The sequence below is a fragment of the Zerene cesonia genome, chromosome 18 (genome assembly GCF_012273895.1).
Source record: "Zerene cesonia ecotype Mississippi chromosome 18, Zerene_cesonia_1.1, whole genome shotgun sequence".
NCBI lineage: Eukaryota > Metazoa > Arthropoda > Insecta > Lepidoptera > Pieridae > Zerene > Zerene cesonia.
The window spans coordinates 5,790,989-5,813,864 of record NC_052119.1 but is presented as its reverse complement, the minus strand read 5'-3'; the positions used below and the strand labels follow the sequence as shown (position 1 = coordinate 5,813,864).

The 22,876-nt window shown below is 31.3% G+C and overlaps 1 protein-coding gene across 6 annotated transcripts in view; it reads left to right on the top strand.

Moving 5' to 3' along the window:
• The window catches only part of LOC119833816 (RNA/RNP complex-1-interacting phosphatase homolog), a 49,103-nt gene extending 43,198 nt beyond the window's left edge, over nucleotides 1–5,905 (top strand). For all 6 annotated transcript variants that reach the window (XM_038358001.1, XM_038358006.1, XM_038358005.1 and 3 more), the window contains one exon: nucleotides 285–5,905. In XM_038358001.1, the coding sequence (XP_038213929.1) occupies nucleotides 285–646 (362 nt within the window). In that variant the 3' untranslated portion in view covers nucleotides 647–5,905. The remainder of the gene's footprint in view (nucleotides 1–284) is intronic.
• The last annotated feature ends 16,971 nt before the right edge of the window (nucleotides 5,906–22,876 follow it).

The following is a 22,876-nucleotide window of genomic DNA, read 5'->3' as shown; positions in this document are numbered from 1 at the left end:
TTATAAACATTCTATAATGTTCAACAAATTGTAATATAGCAGGCAAGATGTGAGTGGTGTTAAGGTCATCACCATACACCCACTAGTAACATTTTTTGGAGACTTTTTGAAAGCTGTAAATAAATTAACCAGGATTAAAAACACTTTCAATGATTCCTCGATAATCCATTCCAATTTTGACTAGTGAATCGACTTTATTCAACTGCAAACTTCATACCTTCCTATTAATAAGATTCTCTTATTATCTACTATGTATTAGACTTTGAACTAAAACATTTTTACAGAATTTGAAACGGCACGCGGGTACAAAATAGAGAGGGATAATTACATAGCAGATCTTCTCGGCAAAACGCCGCCTAAGCCTGATATAAACAAACCGACAACTATAAAACCTATAGACGAATCCTTTACAGATACCGTGTTAACTAAAGATTCTAACACGTATAATAATAAAAGAAAGAGGAATCAACGGGACTGTAATAGAGGAGGTTCATGTGAAGAAGATTTTAACGGTCGTACCATGAAGTATGGAGACAGAAGGCATGGCGGTGGTAAGAGATATAAAGATGACAAAGACAAATATTACAGAAATAGAAAGGAAAGCGCCTCAAGTACAGATTCATATGATTTTAAATATGATTACTGACACCGGTTTAAATTAATTTTATTTACAATTTTATAGGTTGCTCTTCGAAATCATTCTGCGTGAATCAGAAAACGGGGGCATTCTGACGTAATTGCTCATTTTTTATACTTATTAGTTTCCGTTTATTATATTTAAAGTTTTTATTTACAATTTTTTTAACAAAATGAAGAAACAATTCTTTCATAATTAAACGAACTTGCCTAAGTGAAGTTTAATTGTAAAATAATACGAGATGCTTAGTCCGAGATGTGTTCTAAATTCACTTTATAGTATCACAATACCCGCGCTGTGTGTGGCGCGAAATTATATTTCTTTCCTCTCATCTTTCTTCTAATGTTTAGAAAAATAAATATTAGCCTTAAAATAGTCAGTTTTTTTTTTAAATTGAATATTTATTTTGGATAAATTCAATTAGAGTACTTGTCAGGCTAATTTACTGAAAAGACTTATGCAGTCTTAAATATTCAGGTATTTTAACTTAAATAATTCGTATCTATACTGAATTTATGTTACATCAATGTAAAGTTATTTGTATTAAATTTTCAAGAACGCCACTTGAGACTATATTTAAGAAACATTCTGATGTCGCAAGAAATTATTATTAAGTACAAAGACATAATTATGTATGTTTTTGTATAATTACCTAATCCAACTTCCAATAAATAGAGGTAGGTTCGCATAATATTTGATAAGTAAAAATATAGTTGTGTGTATTGTACAAAGGGGTTGTTTGGATTTGCAAATAAAATTTTTTATACATATGTATCATAAAATGTCCAGTATTCTATACTTGTGAATATCTAGAAATCGAAGTTTCATAAGAGACACTTGGTTTTGTTGTAAATTATTGAGTGTTTCGAAGCGATATGTGTATTTAGTATTCTTTTAAGATGTACATGAGTTGTGATATATAAACCTTTTTTATATTTGTAATGCCCTTGCTTTTTTGGCAAGTACAAAACTTAATAATAGGTTCGCCGCTTGCTAATTCCTGATAGCCTATATGACGTTTATGGGCGTTTATTTTAATCACAGAAAATATAAAAGATGTGTAAACAAATAGTTGCTGGTGCATTAGAATGCTTTTCTTTCAATAATTAACTCCACTCCACTACACTTCACTACACTGCACTGCACTAAACTACACTGCCCTACACTACACTACACTACACTACACTACACTAAACTCCAGTCTATTCCACACTACACACACATATACACACACTACACTCGCTACACTCGATATTCGCAACTGTATCGCAATGGACGCACTACAGTGCGCGATCGCTCGCTTAGTACAAAATGGTGCCCTTGCATTGTAGGCATCGCATAATTTGCAATTATTCGTTGTGAACTTTTTCGACATATTGACATTCAGGTTGACATAATAATTGATATATAAATAAATAAAATTAATAATATTAGATGTGTGCGACTCACCTGCCTCGCCCGCAAGGGCCCATTTTAATACATCATTTGAAATTTTAATTGACATAGGCTAGTAGAACATATCCCGAAGTTGTGAATCTAGCCGTAACTGATTTATATTTCGAATTGAGATAGATTGAAATTCCTGACCGAAGTGCGCCTGGCGGATCGACATTTTTGTTGGTAGGTTTTTAAATGGAATAAAATTGGGTCTCGACAAGTATCTTTTATTTATTTCTTTTGGAAAATAAACCAATTTATTTTTAATGTAATCTTTTTGTTGGAAGAGTTCTTGGGTTTCATTAGGAATTCAATTCAATTAAAACTTTGTATCCTGAAATTACTCCGAAAAATAATAAAATATTTTGTTTTTTTAAGCATTTGCAATTTGTATAGAACTGCAGTGAAATAGTTTATTATGTTACTGACCTTTAGATAACAGTAAATAATATAATCTGTTATTATGCGAGATCAAATGATAAATAAGAAAAAAACTAAGGTAATGGATGTTTGTAAAAGAATATTATTGTTTAATTTTTTAAATAATGCAAACATCCAAAACTTTGTTTACCACTACTTGATATTCTAGAGTCATATTTCTAGGGAAAGTTATCACTAAGGGCCTGCACCTCAGTCATTTTTCTATTTTGAACATGAGTAGAGCTCATGATACTCAGGTATGTTATCTGTCGTTATACCTTTCTGATCCTAGCAAAGATGCAACAATTATTTTTATGTAAGCAAATTACAGCGTCTCCGACCTTACAAGTTGGTTTTTTAATTGAAGTTGAACTCAGATAATAAGTTAGAAGTTAATAAGTATGGTAGAGGTCAATATGTTGTTATAATTTATCAGGCTGTCCCTTAAACCTTTTATTGACGACGAGGTTGGCCCCGAAACGGTTTTTTATGTCAGCGGGCAACTGAGCTGGTGGTTCGGATGATTGCGAACCGGCGTGTACAAGGCATCCAACGTGCTTTGTTGCTATTGTTTGAATTTTTTTTTTGTAGTGCAATACAGTAAACAACATTGTGCAAGCTGATTTCATCTAACAATTAACAGAACCTTTACTCCATATAGTAGTTACAAAAATGCAGTAAGTCATGAGAACGAATCTAATTATGGTAAAATTGGTGGGATCACGTATAGTGATGTGGCTTGCACGTGATTGATACCATCGAGATGTAACGATTACGAATGACGCAGCTTCACTCAGGCGCTGATTACGATGACTCGACTAGGGTGCAGTGTGGGGATGATTTATATGGAAACGATTACTTTAATTCTTAATGGGATTTCAAAATTCGCAGCATTATAATACAAGCAGAAATATGCACCGTAGATTGTAAAGCTTGGTGTTAATTATCTAAAATTAAACAACTAGGTAAAGTGCAACGAATTGTTTTAAAATGTCTGAAAAAAAGCTCAATGAATGCACTGTTATATACAACAATAGTTAAATTACATCTTAAACGGTATAATTTGATAGAATCTAAAGGGCTTTTTTATTAACAATGGTATAGTTGTTAAAATGCGCAATCAGAGCGGATTTTCACTAGCAGCCTTGATGCTCTTGAGATTGTGCTTACGAAACGTCGCGTGAAGGTATTTCGGTGAAATAGATGATTTCAGATTTCTCTTGGGTTTCAGATGTTAGTGTTACGCGTTATCGTAAACTGTACCGCTACAATTTTCTAAATGGCGTATAAGTTGCAAGTCTACCGCTTATAGAAAACAACTTAATAAAACTATCATGTCTCCTAAATTTAGTGCGCAGTTGTTTTCCCAAATCCATAAATGTCTTGTCGCACTAACACGATAAATAAAGGGAATTTGCTACAAGTTTGTCGCTTTTTGAAAATAAATCAAAGTAGAGATGCGACAGATATGAACGTAGCTCACCGTGCCCCACTTCTACGGAACGTATTTTATGTTGAAAACTGACTTATGCGCTGGTGCTGTTTACTTTGTAACGCTTGGGACTCCTCGATATATTTTCAGTGCAAGTATAGTGCTTGTCTGATTTATTTGTTGTCGATACCTGGTAGCTTTCCCGAGTCAATGCTAGTCGCTTTTATTGCTCTATTGTTTGGCTTCTGGGCGAGATTATGAGTACGTCGAGTAATTTACATGCAACAACTGTGTATTGTGTATCGGTTTCTAGCGTTCGTCTTGTAATGAATTGCAATATATTCGCGTGTGGTACGACCCGTCCAAGTAATTTAAGATGAAAACTTGACGGCAGGAAAGTTTGTGCGCACGAACAATGAACGGAACGCGATGTAAAAATGAATATTAATAAGACAGCTTGTAACTGATTTTGATTTTTATTTCCATTTATATTTCATATTAAAGTTTCGAGCTGACTTTATCGTGTTGGATATTGGGGTATGTTAAATTTTTAATGTATAGAACGGACGAAATAATATCATGTTGTGGTACTTATTGTTAAAAGGCATTTAAATATATGAACTACATCCCTAATAACTGCAAAGAATTCTTCTGTGTTCAACTCATAAAGACGATAATCGCTGAAGCTGCAATAGATATAAATGTAATGAAGAAATTTCATATAAGAACTGCATCAATTAAGCAAGTTATCAAGGGATCTTTGTGTCTGAATTAATAAATATCGATCGAGACATCGTAACTGAGTGTCATATTAACTACCATCGAAAAATGTAAATTAGTGACGTTTGTTAGGATCACATAAAATTAAACATCTCACTTTCGTTATCTGCTATTTTTGTTTCGGATCTTAACTACCTGACTTAAGGCATCGTATCCTTGAGTGACGTGTATGGCTATTTAATTTATGTCTATTACTTGACCGTTTTTAATGTTCTCGTTTAGTTTGGTGGCAGTTGGTGACGCTTGGGGCGCCGCGTTGATCCTTATCAGTGTATGAACGTCACAGTTGCTGATGATCCTGTGATGAATTTAATTAATATCTATCACTTGAAATTCAAAGCTTTAATTGATAAGGTGTGAAGTATTGAATAGAATGAATATAGTACTATACACGTTATATTTATACTAAAATAAATATAGGTTAGGTTATGATTTATTGCTGATATGGAAGTTTTGGACGTTATAGGGGGTAACTCTGGATCTACTGAACTGATTTAAAAACTCTTTTACTAATAGAAAGCGAAATTATATTGTTAAAAATATTTTTTCAGTTATTTTTCAATTACTTAATGATAATATCATCGTAAGAGTTAATTTTGCAAGTACCCTCATGAAAATGTTGACCCAGTCAATATAGACACAGAATGATGAGAATCGGGTTGCTCTAGTTCAAAATAACATTAATGTGCTTTTAGTGATAAAACCTTCACCGCCAGCTCTGTTAAGAGCTTAACTTATGAAAAACAGTGTCCTGAAATAGACACGTGAGAAAATGTTAGACGGCTCAATGAGCTAGCTTTGAATCGATGATTATTATTTTGGGCTAGATAATTCCCTCGGCTTCGCATACGGGGTCAAAGAAAATCAACAGTTGCCGTACATGTCACGTCTTCACTAATATTATAAAGCTGAAGAGTTCGTTTGTTTGTTTCAACGCACTAATCTCAAGAACTATAGCGCCTGCTATCGAAATTTTGTAGCAATTCAAATATTCATCTCAATGAGTCTTCCCATAGGAATGAGATGTTAACGACGTAAATAATCCTTCTAAATATCTCCAGACACAGAAATTGTATAACAATACCAATCCGTTACGACGTGAAAGAAAAACAAACAAACACAGTATCGCATTTACAATACTAGTAAGGAATCTTGATTATTTGTTGAATTATTGATCAATAAAGAAATATACTAAAATACACATGTAGTTTCATTTATTTCCGCATACTACAGTTATTTAATATTTTTTATTAACAGTGGAATGTCGTTACAATTAAGTGTATAAACAGCCTAAGAAGTAAGTTTTATTATAATTGTCTATTCCATTACATTGACCGTAACAGATAAAAAATAAATATAGATCCCAGTAACCCAGTGGCACATACTTCGTGGAAGTGGACCGTATATTTAAGATCGAAGATATCGTGTATATCGCTACAATCGATATGATTTCAAATAAATTTTAATTGTTAACAAAGGTTTCGATAAAACTATTAATCACTGAGTAGTTAGAAAAATTATTTGAGGAGAATAGAATACATTTAGTTTGGGTTCGAAAATTGGTAGTATTACTTACTACATGACTAACTACTGTATCCTTACCTGCTACATTATTATCATGGCATCACTTTATTGAGATAAAAGTACCCAGTATTATTTACTGTGGGCACATGGTATTTTTAGTCATAAAATCTATCTGTATATCAAATTTTAACAAACGATTTAATGTGTTTTTGTGTACAGCGGTAAGCATCTCCATATAATACAAATATTTAAAAAGTAAGTGTGGGTTTTTGGACCAAAACTTTATAATAACTAATTTTTTTGTGAAATAGCATACAATTTTTTAGCCTTATACAATAATTAAATAATTAAATTGTTAATATAATATATTCGTGTGCCAACTACATAGGTCAATATGTCATCATACACATCATTACGCAATCATCTATCATACCTATTACTGTTGATTTTATTTCAGTTTTTGTATGTATGTTCGTAATGTTTTCACACAACTGCTGCGGGCGCTGTCGGGGCCTTCTCATAATTAGTTTAAATAAGGAACAATTTAACAAATTTCAAAGTCAATAAAATAGTAGACACGTGTTATAAAATGAAAAGTACCGTATGACCAGAATTTTTATTCATAAATTAAGAATTAACGTAATATTCCTTTGCGCATTTAAATATATGGACAAGCTTATAAATGTCTGATATGTTCACTCGTCATAAACTTTATGGTACACTAAAATTGTTTTCGACCGCCTTTAATTTAATAAAATCGTCGTACAAATAGGTTAGATTACTTTAACAATTAATTAAGATGTTTTTATGGCACGTAACTCAAGTCAAAAGAGTATTTAGTTACCAAAAGCGTTTGCAGTATAGTTTTATATCAGCTTATAAAGCGGAATAACTTTATAATTTGTTGTATAATTGATATGAAGCGCGAGAATGCGGATGTACAACATTATTTCATTGTTTATCGATGGATTGTACTTCCTTAGTTATACTTATTTTGCGTTTCTTTACTTTGTTAGTATAGATTGTCTTAATAAAACGTAAGGACTTAATGTACGTTCGCTCGCTTTGTCCTTAAATATTTAATTGAAAAATTTAAAGTACATATTTTAAAGTTGTCTTTAATCTTAATGACTTATTTCTATCTGTTTTCGTAGATATTTTTAACAATGTAGGTACATATTTAAGTGCATTATTATGTTATTATTAAATTGCGTAGGCATGTAGATTGGAGCATATTCTTATGAACGCATTTGTTTACAAATACTATCTCATAGTGACTGATATGCAAATGATTCGTATAACGCATTAGATTGTAATATAAGCCGATAGCTTGATAAGATTTCGAGGCGCGTTTCATAGCTAACTAGTTTATAGTCCTACGAAGTTATCTATTTGAAATAATATCGATAGGGCAGGAAGCGATTTATTAAAATTTGATCGTTTGATCACAAGGTGTGTGGGTAAAAAATGACATGCCTTTGTTAACTGCGTATGATCCTGCTTAATTTCGGTCCTTTTTTATTTTATCGTGGTAAGAGCTATACAACTGTGTGTTACTAATATTATTTATATATTATAGTTAATCTTTTTTTCACGGCGCATCGAAGATATTTTATATAAAAGATTTTGTGTATAAGAAATATAGGCTAGGCTAGCCGCTAGAGTGACATATACTACTTTACTACACACAGGCTACTTTTTACCTTTCTATCAAAGGTAAAATATCTTATTTCCATAATACAGGAAATTCCCATTTCCTTTGAAGTCGCTGACACGAAACTAATATAAATTAATAATATGACACTTTTTCAAACAATATTTAAAAATCCTTTTAGGCTTACCTTAAAATAACTTATTATTTTCTACGACGGTAAGACATTTAAAATTAATTCTTATCACCTAACGTCTTTCTATTTACAATTGCTATAACCATTTGAAGCATGTTTTTGTTTTGATAAAACTCGAATTCCTAATTTAAATCTCACAGCAACACAAGTTTGTAAACATGAGACGATAGTATTGATAGTAGAATCCAAACGATCCTCTTAATCTTCTTAATATACTTGTAAATACAAATTCCGACGAGTGAAATAAAGCATTTTCTTTTCTATGATAAGTATAATCTATTGGTAATTAAGTGGTAATATATCGTCGATCGACGTATATTCTTTGATTCATTAATGGGTCGTTATTCTTGCTTTACGGAATTTTCATATTAAAGTGTTATTGACACAAATAAAAATATTGTACTGATTTTATAGGCATTGGGAAAGTTCTCGCTTTCTATACAAAGGTTCGATTTACATTCCTGTCTGTAACTTGTTTATTGGAGATCAGTTGTAATGCGTTACGCTTGTATGGTTTGTTTGATAATTTTTGATATATTTTTTTATGCATTAAAAAAAGTCTCTTTTTATATTCTGGTTAAGTATTAGGTACATTTTAAATTTTCGAAAAGACTAGATAAATCCTCCTAATATTATAAATGCGAAAGTTTGTAAGGATGTGTGTGTGTTTCTTTCACGCAAAGACTACTGAACCGATTGCAATGAAATTTGGTACGTAGATAGCTGGACAACTGGAATAACATAAAGGCAACTTTTTATCCCGATATTCCTACGGGATACGGCTTTATGCGGATGAAACCGCGGGGCGCAGCTAGTACTGAATAAAATTAAGAACGCTTAAAGTATTAAATTACAACCTAATCTGCAATGGAATATACATAATTTCATTTAAATATTCAAAATGTATTTGAACAAAATTTGGCATTGGAAATCAGGAGTAATTATAGAGTAGAATTCAAGAGCTACCGTGCATTGTGTCCAGTGATATAAATATCGCTTAAATATCAGACATATTACTGAGAAGAATGAATAATTTCTAACGTATTAGTAACTACTGCATCTTATCTTTCTTTCAGCCATGAGTTATACTTAGTGTCAGTAATTAATTAGTTTCGTATTGTTTGTGCTGTTTGTTAGAAGCTAAAGTGTTTTTCACGGTTCTCACGGCAGCTCCAATATAATTAAGGACCTATGTGCTGTAGAGCAAAACTGATTTTATTACGTGCCTGTTGGGTTGAATTCTGTTTGAGCAGAGTTAGTGAAACTCTATAGCTATATAGTTTGCGGTGTTTTCAAATCAAAGTCGATCGGTTACGTGCACATGACCGCAAGTTTACGAGCCGTATTCAGAATTGGATGGCGGAACATCAGACGTGCGTAAATTTGAGCTATCCTGTCGTTTATCATGATGCTCTCACGCTGAATGACCCAGGTAGATTAAACTGTTGATGCACCTTTTTACAACGTGTTGATTTAGATATGGTTTGTAAGAACTGCGAAATCTGAGTTTGTCTCGAAAGGCTCTGAAGGTCTAAATGTATTGCTATTGCGATGATTTTAGGCAGAGTAATATTAAGATATTGATACAAATTTCCATTAAGCTTAGAACATTTAATAAATTGATTTCTTAAAACATAAGATTTACATACAACCCTTATAGGTTGTATATGAGTCTTATATAACGTAATCCTAAGTCCGAACTAAATCTTCCGAGTCCTGACTAAATATACTTCAATATTTGGCCCAGATCCACATTGCTTTCAAAGGTTTATATTAGAGTGGAATCAGGCAATATTTTCCGATTTGTTGCGAAGCTGTTGAAATTAAATCGACCATTCGAATATATTGGACACAATAGTGGCAACGACTGTTTAGGGCAATCTCAGTGTTCTTATTGCAATGCATTTGGATACTAGCCATGGAATATGTACGATGTTACAATGCTTAGCTACGAGATGAAAGGCAGAATGTCGGTGCACGGACATTATTTTGATGGACTACGCTTATAATGTTGTAGTATTGGCTTTTCGTAAACGTCCATTGAGAAAATAAATGTTTAATCTATTTTTTAAATTGTTTGTTTTTACAAAAGTTTACTTTGAAATTTGTTGTAGTTTTACAGATAATAAGGAAACGGCAGAAAGTAACTTTTCTTAATAATTTCTATAATTATATTGTAATAATACCCTTCGATGTACTTATGTTTATACTACGGATATGTTTTAAAGTAATTAATTACATGACATACATCTAATACTTTAGAATATCATTTCCTAAGAACAAGACAAGACAAGACCTTTTGGGAAAAGGAACATAGAATATCTTGAATACAAAATACATAAAAAACACTAATAAATATGTATCTACAACAAATCAAGCCAGACGGCACAGAACATATTGTAATTAAAAAGTTGAACGCATAGCAATACATGGTTGATATTGGCGGGCTAGCGAGCGTAAAGATGACAATTCTGGCAGCGTTTCCAATTGCATTCGCACTGCACAGGGTACGGAACCCCAAATTGCTTACCGAGACGCCCGACAATCATATTTCATATGCCATTCGCACATTTCGCGAATATCGCGTGTCGCAGACAGTTTTCAACTGGAAGATTTTGAATTTGTCTGGATTAACGTACTTTTACAAATTTTTAGTCAGATATTTTAGAAGCACCCCATTATCATGTAGCTAAATATACCTCTTTAGATCTATCATTATTAAACACCCTACAATTGTTTGATAAATTTGTATTTGATCGATGAATATTCTTGTATTATAATATAATTTGTCCTCAAATTTATTCTTATTGATATTGCTGTTTATTAATAGCGAAGATGATATAAGACATGAATTTCATTTGAAATCATCATCATCAACATCATCAACAATCAAATTTTAATAACGAGAATCGTCTTAACTCTTTGTTATAAATGTTTCGCAATTGTTTTCTTATTGTTTTTAACTCTCTCAAATGTAAGTCTAGTAGCTGCATTAGCAGAGTATTGATTGCAAGTCATAATTCATTTTCAGAATAAATCTGTTGGGAAAGGTTTACTAATTGATTTTTCTTTATTAGTTCATTTATTTTTATGACACATTTATAATTTACACTACGATTGAAATGTCAATAATTGTAAATTGTTAAAAATATTATATATTGTCTTTTAATAATTATAAATTATATATTGGTAATTGATTTAAATTGTACATTACTCAAACTGAATTATTATCTTTTAAGTGGATTTTCTAAAACAGAAAGAATTTTACTCAATTATATCACAGATCTTTAAATATAATGTTTATTTGTAGGTACATATTACAATTAGAAGTATTTATTTATTCCTATTGTATTAGCAACATTTTATTTATAAAGATGCCTAATTTATGTACATACTTGTACTTTAAATAATGAATTGTCAATTGTTTAAATTGTAAAAAATAGTATATATTAAACTGTGATTTATCAAACCTTACATGTCATCATATTGTGGTCTTCGTAATTCGGTCGTGTTAATTTAATAAATTATAACCAAAGGCATACATACATAATCCTGGAAGGTTTAAAAGTGATGTTTTATTTGATCCGTAGCAATTCATTGCTCATTGTATTTCATTTGTTACAGTCCTCGTATCCGCGTATTCGCAGGCTTTATTGCCCATATCAACTTTGTTTCGTGCGGTTATGAATTTATTTGTCCTGATGACTCATGTCTATATGCTATTTAAGCGTTTTGTATTTGCCAAATTTTGTATTGCATTAAAATTATACATGATAAATCGAGCAATAATTTAGTTGCGCATTAATTGCCGTTGCCTATTTCTTTGTTATTCTTTCGATTTTAATGTTCAGTTAGAATAATTTTCAATATGAGGAGAATATATAGATTCACATTGTATTAATATAATTTTCGGCTTTAGGTATTGCGAACTTGTTTTGTTTTAGAAATGCTAATGTTTATCTATAGAACAAGACGAAGGTTCTCAACCTAGGACATTTTTCAAACACAGACTGCTTAGATGCTGCATTTACCGCCTTCATACCACATGATTGATAAAGTATGAATTATGTCTACTTTGCATACTAAATATTCATACTAAATAAGGTATTTAAATAAGCAAATATTTATTTATTAAAATACCTTATTGTTCCCTAAAATAAGTTTGCCTTTGACGTCTTTTTTACAGACATGATCGACTCCACGAAATTATCTCTTATTTTTAAATAATTTTATGTTAACTATCTCGAGTTATTTTATAAAATTATTAGCTTTTTAAAATCATTTATCCCTTAAGAGTTACTGTTTACCAACGTGGGTTTTTTTCTTCAAAATATAAACAACTTTATATTTGACATTTTATTTTGTGCAACTATTACCTAACTTTAGAGAAAAAGCTTAAGGTTATAACCGAGAACATTGTATGGAATATATAAACATGTTACGCCTCGCGTCGGCTCCTCAGTATGTAAGATGAAACGTGCGTACTTACAAATGCGAATTTTACACCGTTTCGCTATTTTGAGTGAACGCTGTAATATTTAACGACGGCGATGGAATAATGAATGTAAATGACATAGAGGGATTCTCTCCAGACCCATCTCGACCTACTCCGAAAGCTAGAGAAGTGAGCGGCACTAAGTTTTAACTTTGTTGTTGCAAATGCCTTAAATATCCAACATACAATTAGAGATGTAGTTCTGTGATCCTTGTATGATATTAGAGAAAGTGTACTGTTGGTGGATACCAATTTAATGGGATCATTAAATATATAAATAAATGAAGAAAATTCGGCAGTGCTGAGCGAATTATTAAAATGTTCATATCGTATAGTACTTTTTAGATGTGTTAGTGTTAAATAGTGCATTTAAATGTAAGCTAACAAATTATTTCGTTTTCTTAACGTATTTGAGCGTCATCGTACCGCCGCGAGTCATAACTCCGTGATTGTGCATACAAAATACGATTAGCAACATGTTCCTTAAAATACATGTTCAAGAATGTGATATTTTATTGTTTTGTAATTTGTATACTTTACAATTCTCATACTACGAAGAACAACGCTGTAGGTGGGTTTAGCTACAGCTATAAAATGTATAACTTGATGTTTTCAACCGACTTTAAAAAGAGGAGGAGGTTCAGAATTTGATTGTTTTCTTATGTGTAACTTTCTACAAAATCTAATCAGATTTTGATGATCCTTTTAAACTGGTGACTTCATGTAGTTTTCGTAGGATTTGGTCTAGTTATGACAATTTGGAAGCGGTTTAGTTTTTTTGTAAACACCTCGCATAATAGGAGTTAGTAGATTACTTATTTTTAAAGTGATTAAACTTTCGAATCACCAAAGCTATTTCGCTTATTATGCAGCTAAAAACAATAAAGCATCACTGCGAATTTTATGTGTTTTGTTCTAGTTTTGTCGACTCGAACTTTTACTGTACCTCGGTAGTCGGTGAATGCACTTTATATTATTGTTTGAAAACAAGATTATATCTAAATTTATACTTAAACTATTTCCTTGGTCCACGAATTGTATAGAATCTTTTTAAAGTATTTGGAATTTTTGTTTTCCACATTGTATAAAATGTACCCGCAGTTTTATTCGTGTAGAAGATTCTGGAGCGTTTTATTTTTGACATAAGTTTGTATAGTATAAAAATACTTGTTTGAGGTATGATACTTCAAACAAAATATTATATTTGTAGTTTAGGCGTAAGTAATATAGTCATTTGGGTGCTCAAATACATTATTATATGTTTACCACGTACTTCTCATGCATAACAAACAATAACCTTTTAATACTACCTAGCTCTAAACATAACGTACAATATAATAAATTATGCTGCTTTTTTACGATTAACGTAGTAATATAGTGTGTTATTTGGGTGCTCAAATAAACTGTTATATGTTCACCACGTCCTTCTCATGCATAACAAACAATAACCTTTTACATATTATATACTACCTAGCTTTAAACATAACGTACAATACAATAATTGTGCTGCTTTTTTACGATTAACGTAATTAAAAATGTCGACAAAGATCATACTGATATATCTAGTGCTTCAGTTGAAACATTTACCAGAAGCAAAGATGACATTTTACTCGAGACATCAATTTTTATGTATTTTCACATACACATAACAATAAAATTATATTATGATCTAATTCGCAAGCATACTGTGTACATTTAGCATAAATACATCAACTCGGTATGCGAATATATGAATGCGATAAACAAAACAATGTCATTTATGAGTCTGATCTCTCTCGATGGTAGTGCGTTTGACGGATGTCGCTCTCAACAAATCTCTGCTTATCAATCACGATATAATTACTTTTAAATCATACTGGGTTTAAAAAGCAGTTTTTTTAATCATAGATAAACCATTTCTTATTATACTTGATGGTTGTAATCAAAAGAAAGTTCAGGGTTCATTGCCCGGTGAATACTAAGACTGGTTTAGCATTTTGAGCATTTCAATATTACAAACAACAATGATTGCGTTTTTAAAAGTGATTTACCCGAATTGAGATGCTGTTGGAATTTGTCACCCTATTGTATACCTATCTGATTTTGTCAATTTTAATACAAACTTATAGATACGTAAATATTCAAGAAATGAAGTTTAGTTTGTTGAACTGAATTAAATGGTATTTGGGATTTGGTTCATATTCTATTTGAACGATATATGTTAAAAAGCTAAATGTTAAAAAAAAATAGATTCGCGGGCGGAACAGGACGAACAGCTAATTAATAAATGATCAGTACAAATATATAATATTGATTGTAATGGAGTCCTTTCTATAACATTATATTTAATGCAACCTTGATCTCTTGCTCATCACCTGTTGATTGCACTTTCGTATTTTATGTTAATTAATTAGCATGTATAAAATTTTTACCCCGACCAATTATATAATAGTCATGTGTCAGACTTGTATCGGATCGTGTATTGAATTGTGTTTATGATTTATTGAAGACAAAAATCAACTGCAGTAATAATATTAGCACAGTTTTTAGATTAATAGATAATATTATTAAATTGCGTTTGAAGTTACTCAAATGAATACTGAAACTACGATAATATCCAAGAGAACGAAGACGCAATTCAGGTTTTAAAACTCTAAATAGCCTTTGCATTAGAATTAATCTTGTCTTTTCGCATCTTGCAATATCGTTACGAAAAACAAACAATTTCCTCCATCGATTTTTTAGGTTATTTCTGAGAATGACCATTTAAAGGACCATAAAATTCATTCAAGAAGAAGTGTATATACACTTAAATAATGTTTGTACAAAGAAAAAGGAAATATTGCCTAAACATGTAAAATGTTGACAATGTGTAAATCAGTGTCTGTCAGATGCTCTCGAGTGTTGGGCAGCAATAGAGACAGAGCCCTTTACTTCTGTAAGAAATGTGTAACATGAATTGTATGTACTTAACATCAAAAATGTTTGAAGCAATAAACAATTTCTTATTTATTTTCATTATAGTTTTTGTATTGCAAATCCTCTAACTAATTTAATTTGCGTACATATAAATATATAGCTTGGGCAGCACATCTCTTTGTACTTCCGATTATTTAAATGTATTGAATTATCACAAAAGTTTGCAAACGAATAACTAATCAGCCATACAAAGTGCACGTGTTACATTCGAAAAGAAAACAAGATCACCCATTACATCCTTTTAAAAACTTCAGTTCTTTCTCATCCAATTATTGTACGAAGGTTGGCGACCCCAAAAAGTTTGCGTGTAAAATCTCTTGGTTAAAGGATTATATTTGTCCCAAATCCATTCATTGTAGCTGTGCTTTGAAATACCTCTGGAAGGACATGTTGACATTGTGTTGTGCCGTTATGCTAACACAATTTTGAATGAGGTGGTGGATTTTTTGTAAAATGTATTGAACATCATACTTTTTGTGTGAACTAGGAACCTATCCTTTATTTATGATCAGTTCCTCATGGGTGTTTTTAAATTTGGAATTGTATAAATTTGTTTATTGACGTAACGAAATGTAACTTTTTTTTAAATAATATACGTGATTAAAAATAATACTATTAGACAATAATCATAACAGAATTATTAGTTTAACATTGATATAAATTACGAATGAGGTTAGTTAGGCTAGCCTTCAGTACAGATTAAAATATTTATTTCTTAAATTTTAGTTTAAGGGCAAAGGTTAGTTGTTTACTAATTTTCTGTTATGTTGTTTGTATTATTCACGGGGTATTGACGAAAATATGATCATTTACAGCACATTCTTTTGGCTTTTGCTATCGCAGAACTTCGTATATTTCCTATAACAGACATAGCTTATTACAGACAATATAATAATAAATAGATTATAATCTGGACTAAAAAGTACCTCCGGGCTCCAGATAAAAAAAATTGATTCTGTTAGAAGTAATAAAATTTATGCAATTTTATTAAAAGTCTACTCCTAAGACTTAAAACAGTGTATTTTATTACTTATAAGTATGTACATTTATTAGGTAAGTATGTATAGCTTATAATATATACTGTTTTCCTCAAAGAACAAAATAAAGCTTTCGTGGTCCTTTGTAATAAATATCTTTAAGAAACAAAGAAATGAATTACAAATGAGTGTTTTGTTTATCTGCTCTATTTACAGGCTAATAAATTGCTCTTCCTGGTAGTGGTTTAGATGAGCAGATAGCCTATGATATAGGAGTGTTTGATTTAGTTCCTACATTTGTTTGTATGGCTCAGGATTTAAATAATATGGTAAATAACATGGTATGGTAATCGAGATTAAAAGCTATGAAAAAACAATGAACGAAAATAAACTTTAATATGAAAAGATAAACGGGTAATTTATTCAAAAAACTATATGTATTCAAATAAATTCAAATTTCTGCCTCTGTACACAAAATTTAAACAAAAATAGCTCTCACAATTGACAAACAAATCGCATAGCCTTGTTAGGATTTTCATTATGAATGGACGAAACGTGTGCTAATAAGCTTGAATAATACATAAGTGACGTAAATAGCGAGGCGTCGAAATGGCTGGTCTCCAGACTCCATTGACGGCCATCCCTCCTGTGCTATATTTTAGGACTGTGGGCAGATCTAAAAATAGTTTCTCCATGTTACAAGTAGTCTAAATTTTTTGTGGTTTATTAAGCAGAACAGTTTTTTAGTTTATTTTATCCGATCGTTAGATAGTAACTAACATTTAGAATTTAGATAGTAAGGGATTTTAAATAGTATTAACGTAGCAATTATTCAGTGTCGTTTCATAAACTGTTTTATAAGGTTGCTAAAGTAGATGCTAACGTTTAAGCTGTGTTAGTAGTAGGTTAAATTGTCGTTTATCGAAAAAGAGAAGTTCGATGAACACATATCGTAATGCTTATTTTGTGGGTATTGGCGGTAAGGGTATTTTACTGTAACGTACGTAGCTTTGTACTAGAATATTAATTTGTTAAACATATGACTTATTAGCCGCAAGTCTCTACGTTTTCGGTGTGATCAAAGGAATTTCTGTCCTCCTTGTACGGTTGTTCTTATCTACCTATTTCTAGACCCGAATATCATGGTATAAAATCGATTCGTTGCAACTAGAAAAAAAGACAAAAAACGATTACTACAATTAAGGTGTAAGGTAAGGATGAGGTAGAAAATTTTTACAGTTAATATATTTTATATATTACGCCAGATCCTTCAGTCGTAAGTACTACTGACACTTGATACATAAATTATGATAGATAACGACCGATTTGACGGAATATCATTGCCAAAAAATCCTAAAAGCTTCATAAAAACCCACGATTTGCGTGGGCGATGCAAAAATATTTCCTTAACTGCTGAAATCACAAGCGGGGGCGTTCAGGCGCCGCGATTCCTTCGTAACATCTTTAACGCGGTTATGGGGTCATTTTGGTATATTATAATATGTTTATTACAGGATGAAATTGATAATACTAAACATCAATTTAATTTAATTAAACCAAAATTGTATTGTTGTTATCCGAAGAATCATAGAAATTGTATATTTTTGTGAAAAAAAACATGATTAACGAATAATTATTTTGAAGGAATAGATTTATATAGATTAGCTTATTTATTATTTAATTTAAATGTCTCAAAATTCATGTTCAATATTTACAAAACCCAAATCATCATCAAATAATGTAATGAAATACGTAATGAAAAGGCTAACATTGTCAGTTGTGGATTGTGTAACGCTTGGCGATAGATAAATATATTTTATTACTTCATTCATTTTTATAATTTTACAATATTTATATGGGATCGAAGTTGGCTCTAAAGCACAAGTCATGTTTTTAAATAAATTATTAATATTACTTAGTCGTAACAGGTGTTACTTGCGTTTTACACGGAATGCATTTTATCGTGTAATAAAGTGTATATTGTTTTATAATTGCAGCATTTGTCATTTATCTGCAGTCATAAAATCTAAAATAAAATCTCTGTTCAATTGTATAAAGAAATATTTTGCGCAATACTTTTTTTTTAATTCATTACATCAATTAATTTTGGTCAAAACATTTTTTTAGTTTAAATACTAAATTATTCATATATAATTTATTAATTTTTTTTTTTGAAATTATATATAATAGCGAGTTTTGAGTTATTTAACAACAAACAAACTACACACCACTGCAACACCTTACACTATTAGTAAGAATTAATGTTGAAATGTTGAGTGTTGGGTGCTTATATAGGTGATCAATAATCACTCAAAAAGTGTGATTAAAAATTGACACCGGACTTCGAATAATACTTATCGATGCGTTTAGTTTGCAAATATTACGAAAATAATCTCGAAACGTATCAAAATAAACAACCGCAGATTAAAAAGTCAAAGTATTATATTACAAAACAACAAATGTAGGCCGTATCTCTTCAATTGCATCGGTTCAAAGGCCATCGTGTATTTAATTAAGTAATTAATGCACATTTGCATTTTCAATCATTATAATTTTTACGTTTTATGCGTGTATACGTGAATTATGTGCAGTTATAGCAATAACATGTTCAGTATACTAGTTATATGCGCAGTGAACTTTGTTAATTAGATTTGAACTAGACTCGTGGCTCGTCTGGCGCCGGTATTGTATGTATATTCATGTGCAGTAAAAATACGTACAAGCAATAGCTTATGATGTATATATACATACAATTCTTAGTTATTAAATAACGAAAATTATGAACCTTTAGATATAATTATAGTTGGATATTGCGAAGATTGCCTTTCATTTGTAAGTTACAAAAATTCGATTACTGCGGCGGGATCACGGGTGGTCCGGCTAGGCGTTGCTACGGTATGGCAAAAAGACGCGGGTTCGAATCTCGCCTCGTGATCGAATATTTTCTATTCTAAAAAATTCAAGTTACAGCTTCCTAATCTGGACAATTGTTTTGACGGCAGAGTGAATACCTACAGACCTTCAAGGTGTTATAATCATTTCTTGAAAATAATCCAAACAACCGATTTCGTATTTTTACGAAACATCGTTTTCTCATTTTACAAGTGTTTTTCTTTAAAGATTGGATTCTTAATTGCACACGATATCTATTACAAAGCAACCGTCTAAAAGTTTTTATCTGCACACATCTAGAAAATTCCAGAATTGTACAATAGATGAGTCACCGCAAGCTTTACTTTGTGGAGACAAACCCCGCTCCATCTTGATAGATTTTGGCTGTGAGCCAAGTTTCATTCATGTCTTTACGTAGTTACTTATTTACGTTGTGGCTACTAGCTACTAGGCTCTTGCCGTTGCTTCTTATAATTTTCAGTTTCGATTGAAAAGGAGCAGTCGACGATGTATGATTTATTGGTGTATGGACATTTTTTGTATTGTTATTGTCCATTTTTTTGTACTCTATGTTTACGAATTGAAACATCATCTAACTATATGTAGATTAATGTTTTTGTGACAATAAATCTTATTCTATGGAAAATACGACGTTAGGACGGTCTGGGAAATGATGAATCATTTGTGGTTTTATTTTGAAACTTTTGAAAATAAAATAGGTTTGGATGTCGTAGAGTTCGGTGCAACGGCAACTCGGGGTCGCTTGGGGAATAAAGTTTTTACGTTGTTTTCTATTGAAACATTTTTGTATTTGCTTGACCTCTGACCTTACAGAACCATTCTGCCCACGTCTTTCAGATAATGTGGCGGGTGGCCAACTTGTTACGTAATTGGAGTGTTTTCATTCATAACTTCGCTTTCTATCTGAATCAAATATATTGTTTTTCAATATTTGCGCTTGTCTATATTGCGTTGGCAACAAACATCATATTGCTCTATGCTTTTTAAATTTTCGATAAATATGTATTATATCTTCAAATTAAGGTACTTATAGGTTATAATCATTACGGAGCTAAGAGTGACTGTAGCACTGTAAATATGAATTTCATACATTGTTCTCCCTTTAAATGATGTATAAATGTTGATCAATTAGTTTAACTTTAATTAATTGCACACGAAAATTTAATTTCCTTGTTTGGAAAACAATTTTACAGGTATTTGGTCATTCAATATAGTGATAAGCTTCTAAACGATGTTACAATCTTCATTACTTTGTCTTAAATTAATCTTTTGTTATATTACTCTCATTTCACACATCCACTTGTAGCCTTAGGAAATTTACAATAAAAAGATAACATGGCTTCTTTCTCTCGTGCTTCTATGTAAGATCTTCCAACAAGATGTGAAGTCAAGCATCTTAAAACATGATATAAATACCTCGCCACGTTTGTCCAATACAATATATCTAATAGCGCTAACCGAAAATTGCTTTACTATAAAAATAAAAACCTCCAGATACCGTGTAAAGTTAAAAGTTATGTCTGAAGTTCGGTATTCTGCAATAACAACATTGCAGACGCGTAAACATAGTCTAGGTGTTTACGTCTCGGTTCACTTCCGTACAAAACATTTCAAGCTGAGCGCGAGCGGATGAAAACAGAGTGATAAAAATCGTCAAAATCGAATCATACGCCCCATTAATTGGTTCGAGCGAGGTGTCTCGACACCTGGGCGCAGGGTCGGCTTCGGTTAACCGAGGCTCAGTTTTTGATTGTCGTCGTGCGAGGGCCTATTTAAAGAGAATCCTCGTTTATCAAAACTGGTTGTATGTGGATGATAATTATAAGCTGGGCGATTTGTTCTGAGTGGATGTTGCAGATCGATAAAGTCAAAACATTCCATTGTATTAAAAAAAGCATTGTACAATGCACCAAAAAGGTATTATGAAAATTGTGAATATATATTAAAAGATATAAAGATACTTAGATGACTTCATAGGTATATTTTATACAACACTCTTCGTTAAAATTACAGATAGCCTATTCTGACTCCACATAACACAACCAAAATATATTTGTTTTGAATACTTAAGCAATTTGTTTAACAAACTAGGTATCCGTTATAAATCGAATTGCCTCTTAAGAATACGTAGGGCCTTAAATTTTATTGTATTCCGATCCTGTCTAGAAGTATCATAGCAACGAGCAAATTGTTTTTGTTCAGGACTAAACGAGGTGCTATGGAAGGAATTCTGTTCGTAATAAAATCGACGAGCGGTAATTAATTTCAATCGTTGGCTGCGTTGGACAGGTGCTTGGGAATTTCAAATATAAGTACAGTGGTTTACAATCAATTATAACTCTACACTTATATGCAATGCGTTATATATCTTGGAGAGGACTATCTGAGATTTCCATTTCTTTCTTTATCGTTTAATCCTAGATAATCCAATGGATTATTATTGTAGTAATTAATGATAATTTTGTAAGTTGGAATTAATCTATGATCAATTATAGATAATATAATCTTTTTGAAAATGACTTTTTGGGTCTATATTCAACCGTAAAAGCAAATCGAACCTGTCTATTTATAGTCATTCAATTTAATCAAGTTAAAAAAAATGTTTATTCTTCCTTAGAAATATGTTTTTTTATCAACCAATAAATAACATTATTATTATCGCATTTGAAAAATGTTCCCAAAGAAATTTTACAGAGAAAGCTAATTGCGTGCTTACATGCGGTGATTAAAAAGTAACGATTAAATATTTTTATCGAAACTTATTACGTATTCATTGATTTGAAACACTATCTCGTGATCATTAATAGATTAATGATAATTTTATTAAGAAACCAACCGCATGCCTCGAATATCTTCCAAAAATAATCATCTCTTACAATAGTTTGAAATTCGTATCTATGTGTATTTTATTTATTATTCTCTTTTTGTTACCTACAAAAATCCTACATGAAACATGTTGTTTATCTATATTTATTTTATCACGTTCTGATTGGCCTTTAAAACATCTTGTTATTAAAAGTATTTTTAAAGATCTTTATTCCATTAAGCTTCTGTATGAGAAAGATCTGATGAAATGCTTTCAAAATACCAGTTTACGTGATAGATCTCAACTGGGCGCGGCGTTAAATTTTGATATCACCAATCAATCAATTTTATTTCTATCGGTACATGACTTGTTGATGCATGTACTAAGTCTAATTAAAACTATTATGAAAGTAAGGTTTCGACCTGAAACTCGTCGTGTTGTATAAATATTGTTGTATCGTTTTTAAGTTGAATACCTAGTGTGGTAAATCGAGCTCGCAACTAAAGTATTTTAATTCTTATGTATTTCGGTAATGTGTGGTTTCGGGTACTTCAAGAGAATGATGATATTGTCGAACATATTGCGAATATTTTTGAATTCAAATTACTTGTGGTACACATTTGAACTTTACGAACATAATTTTATACCTA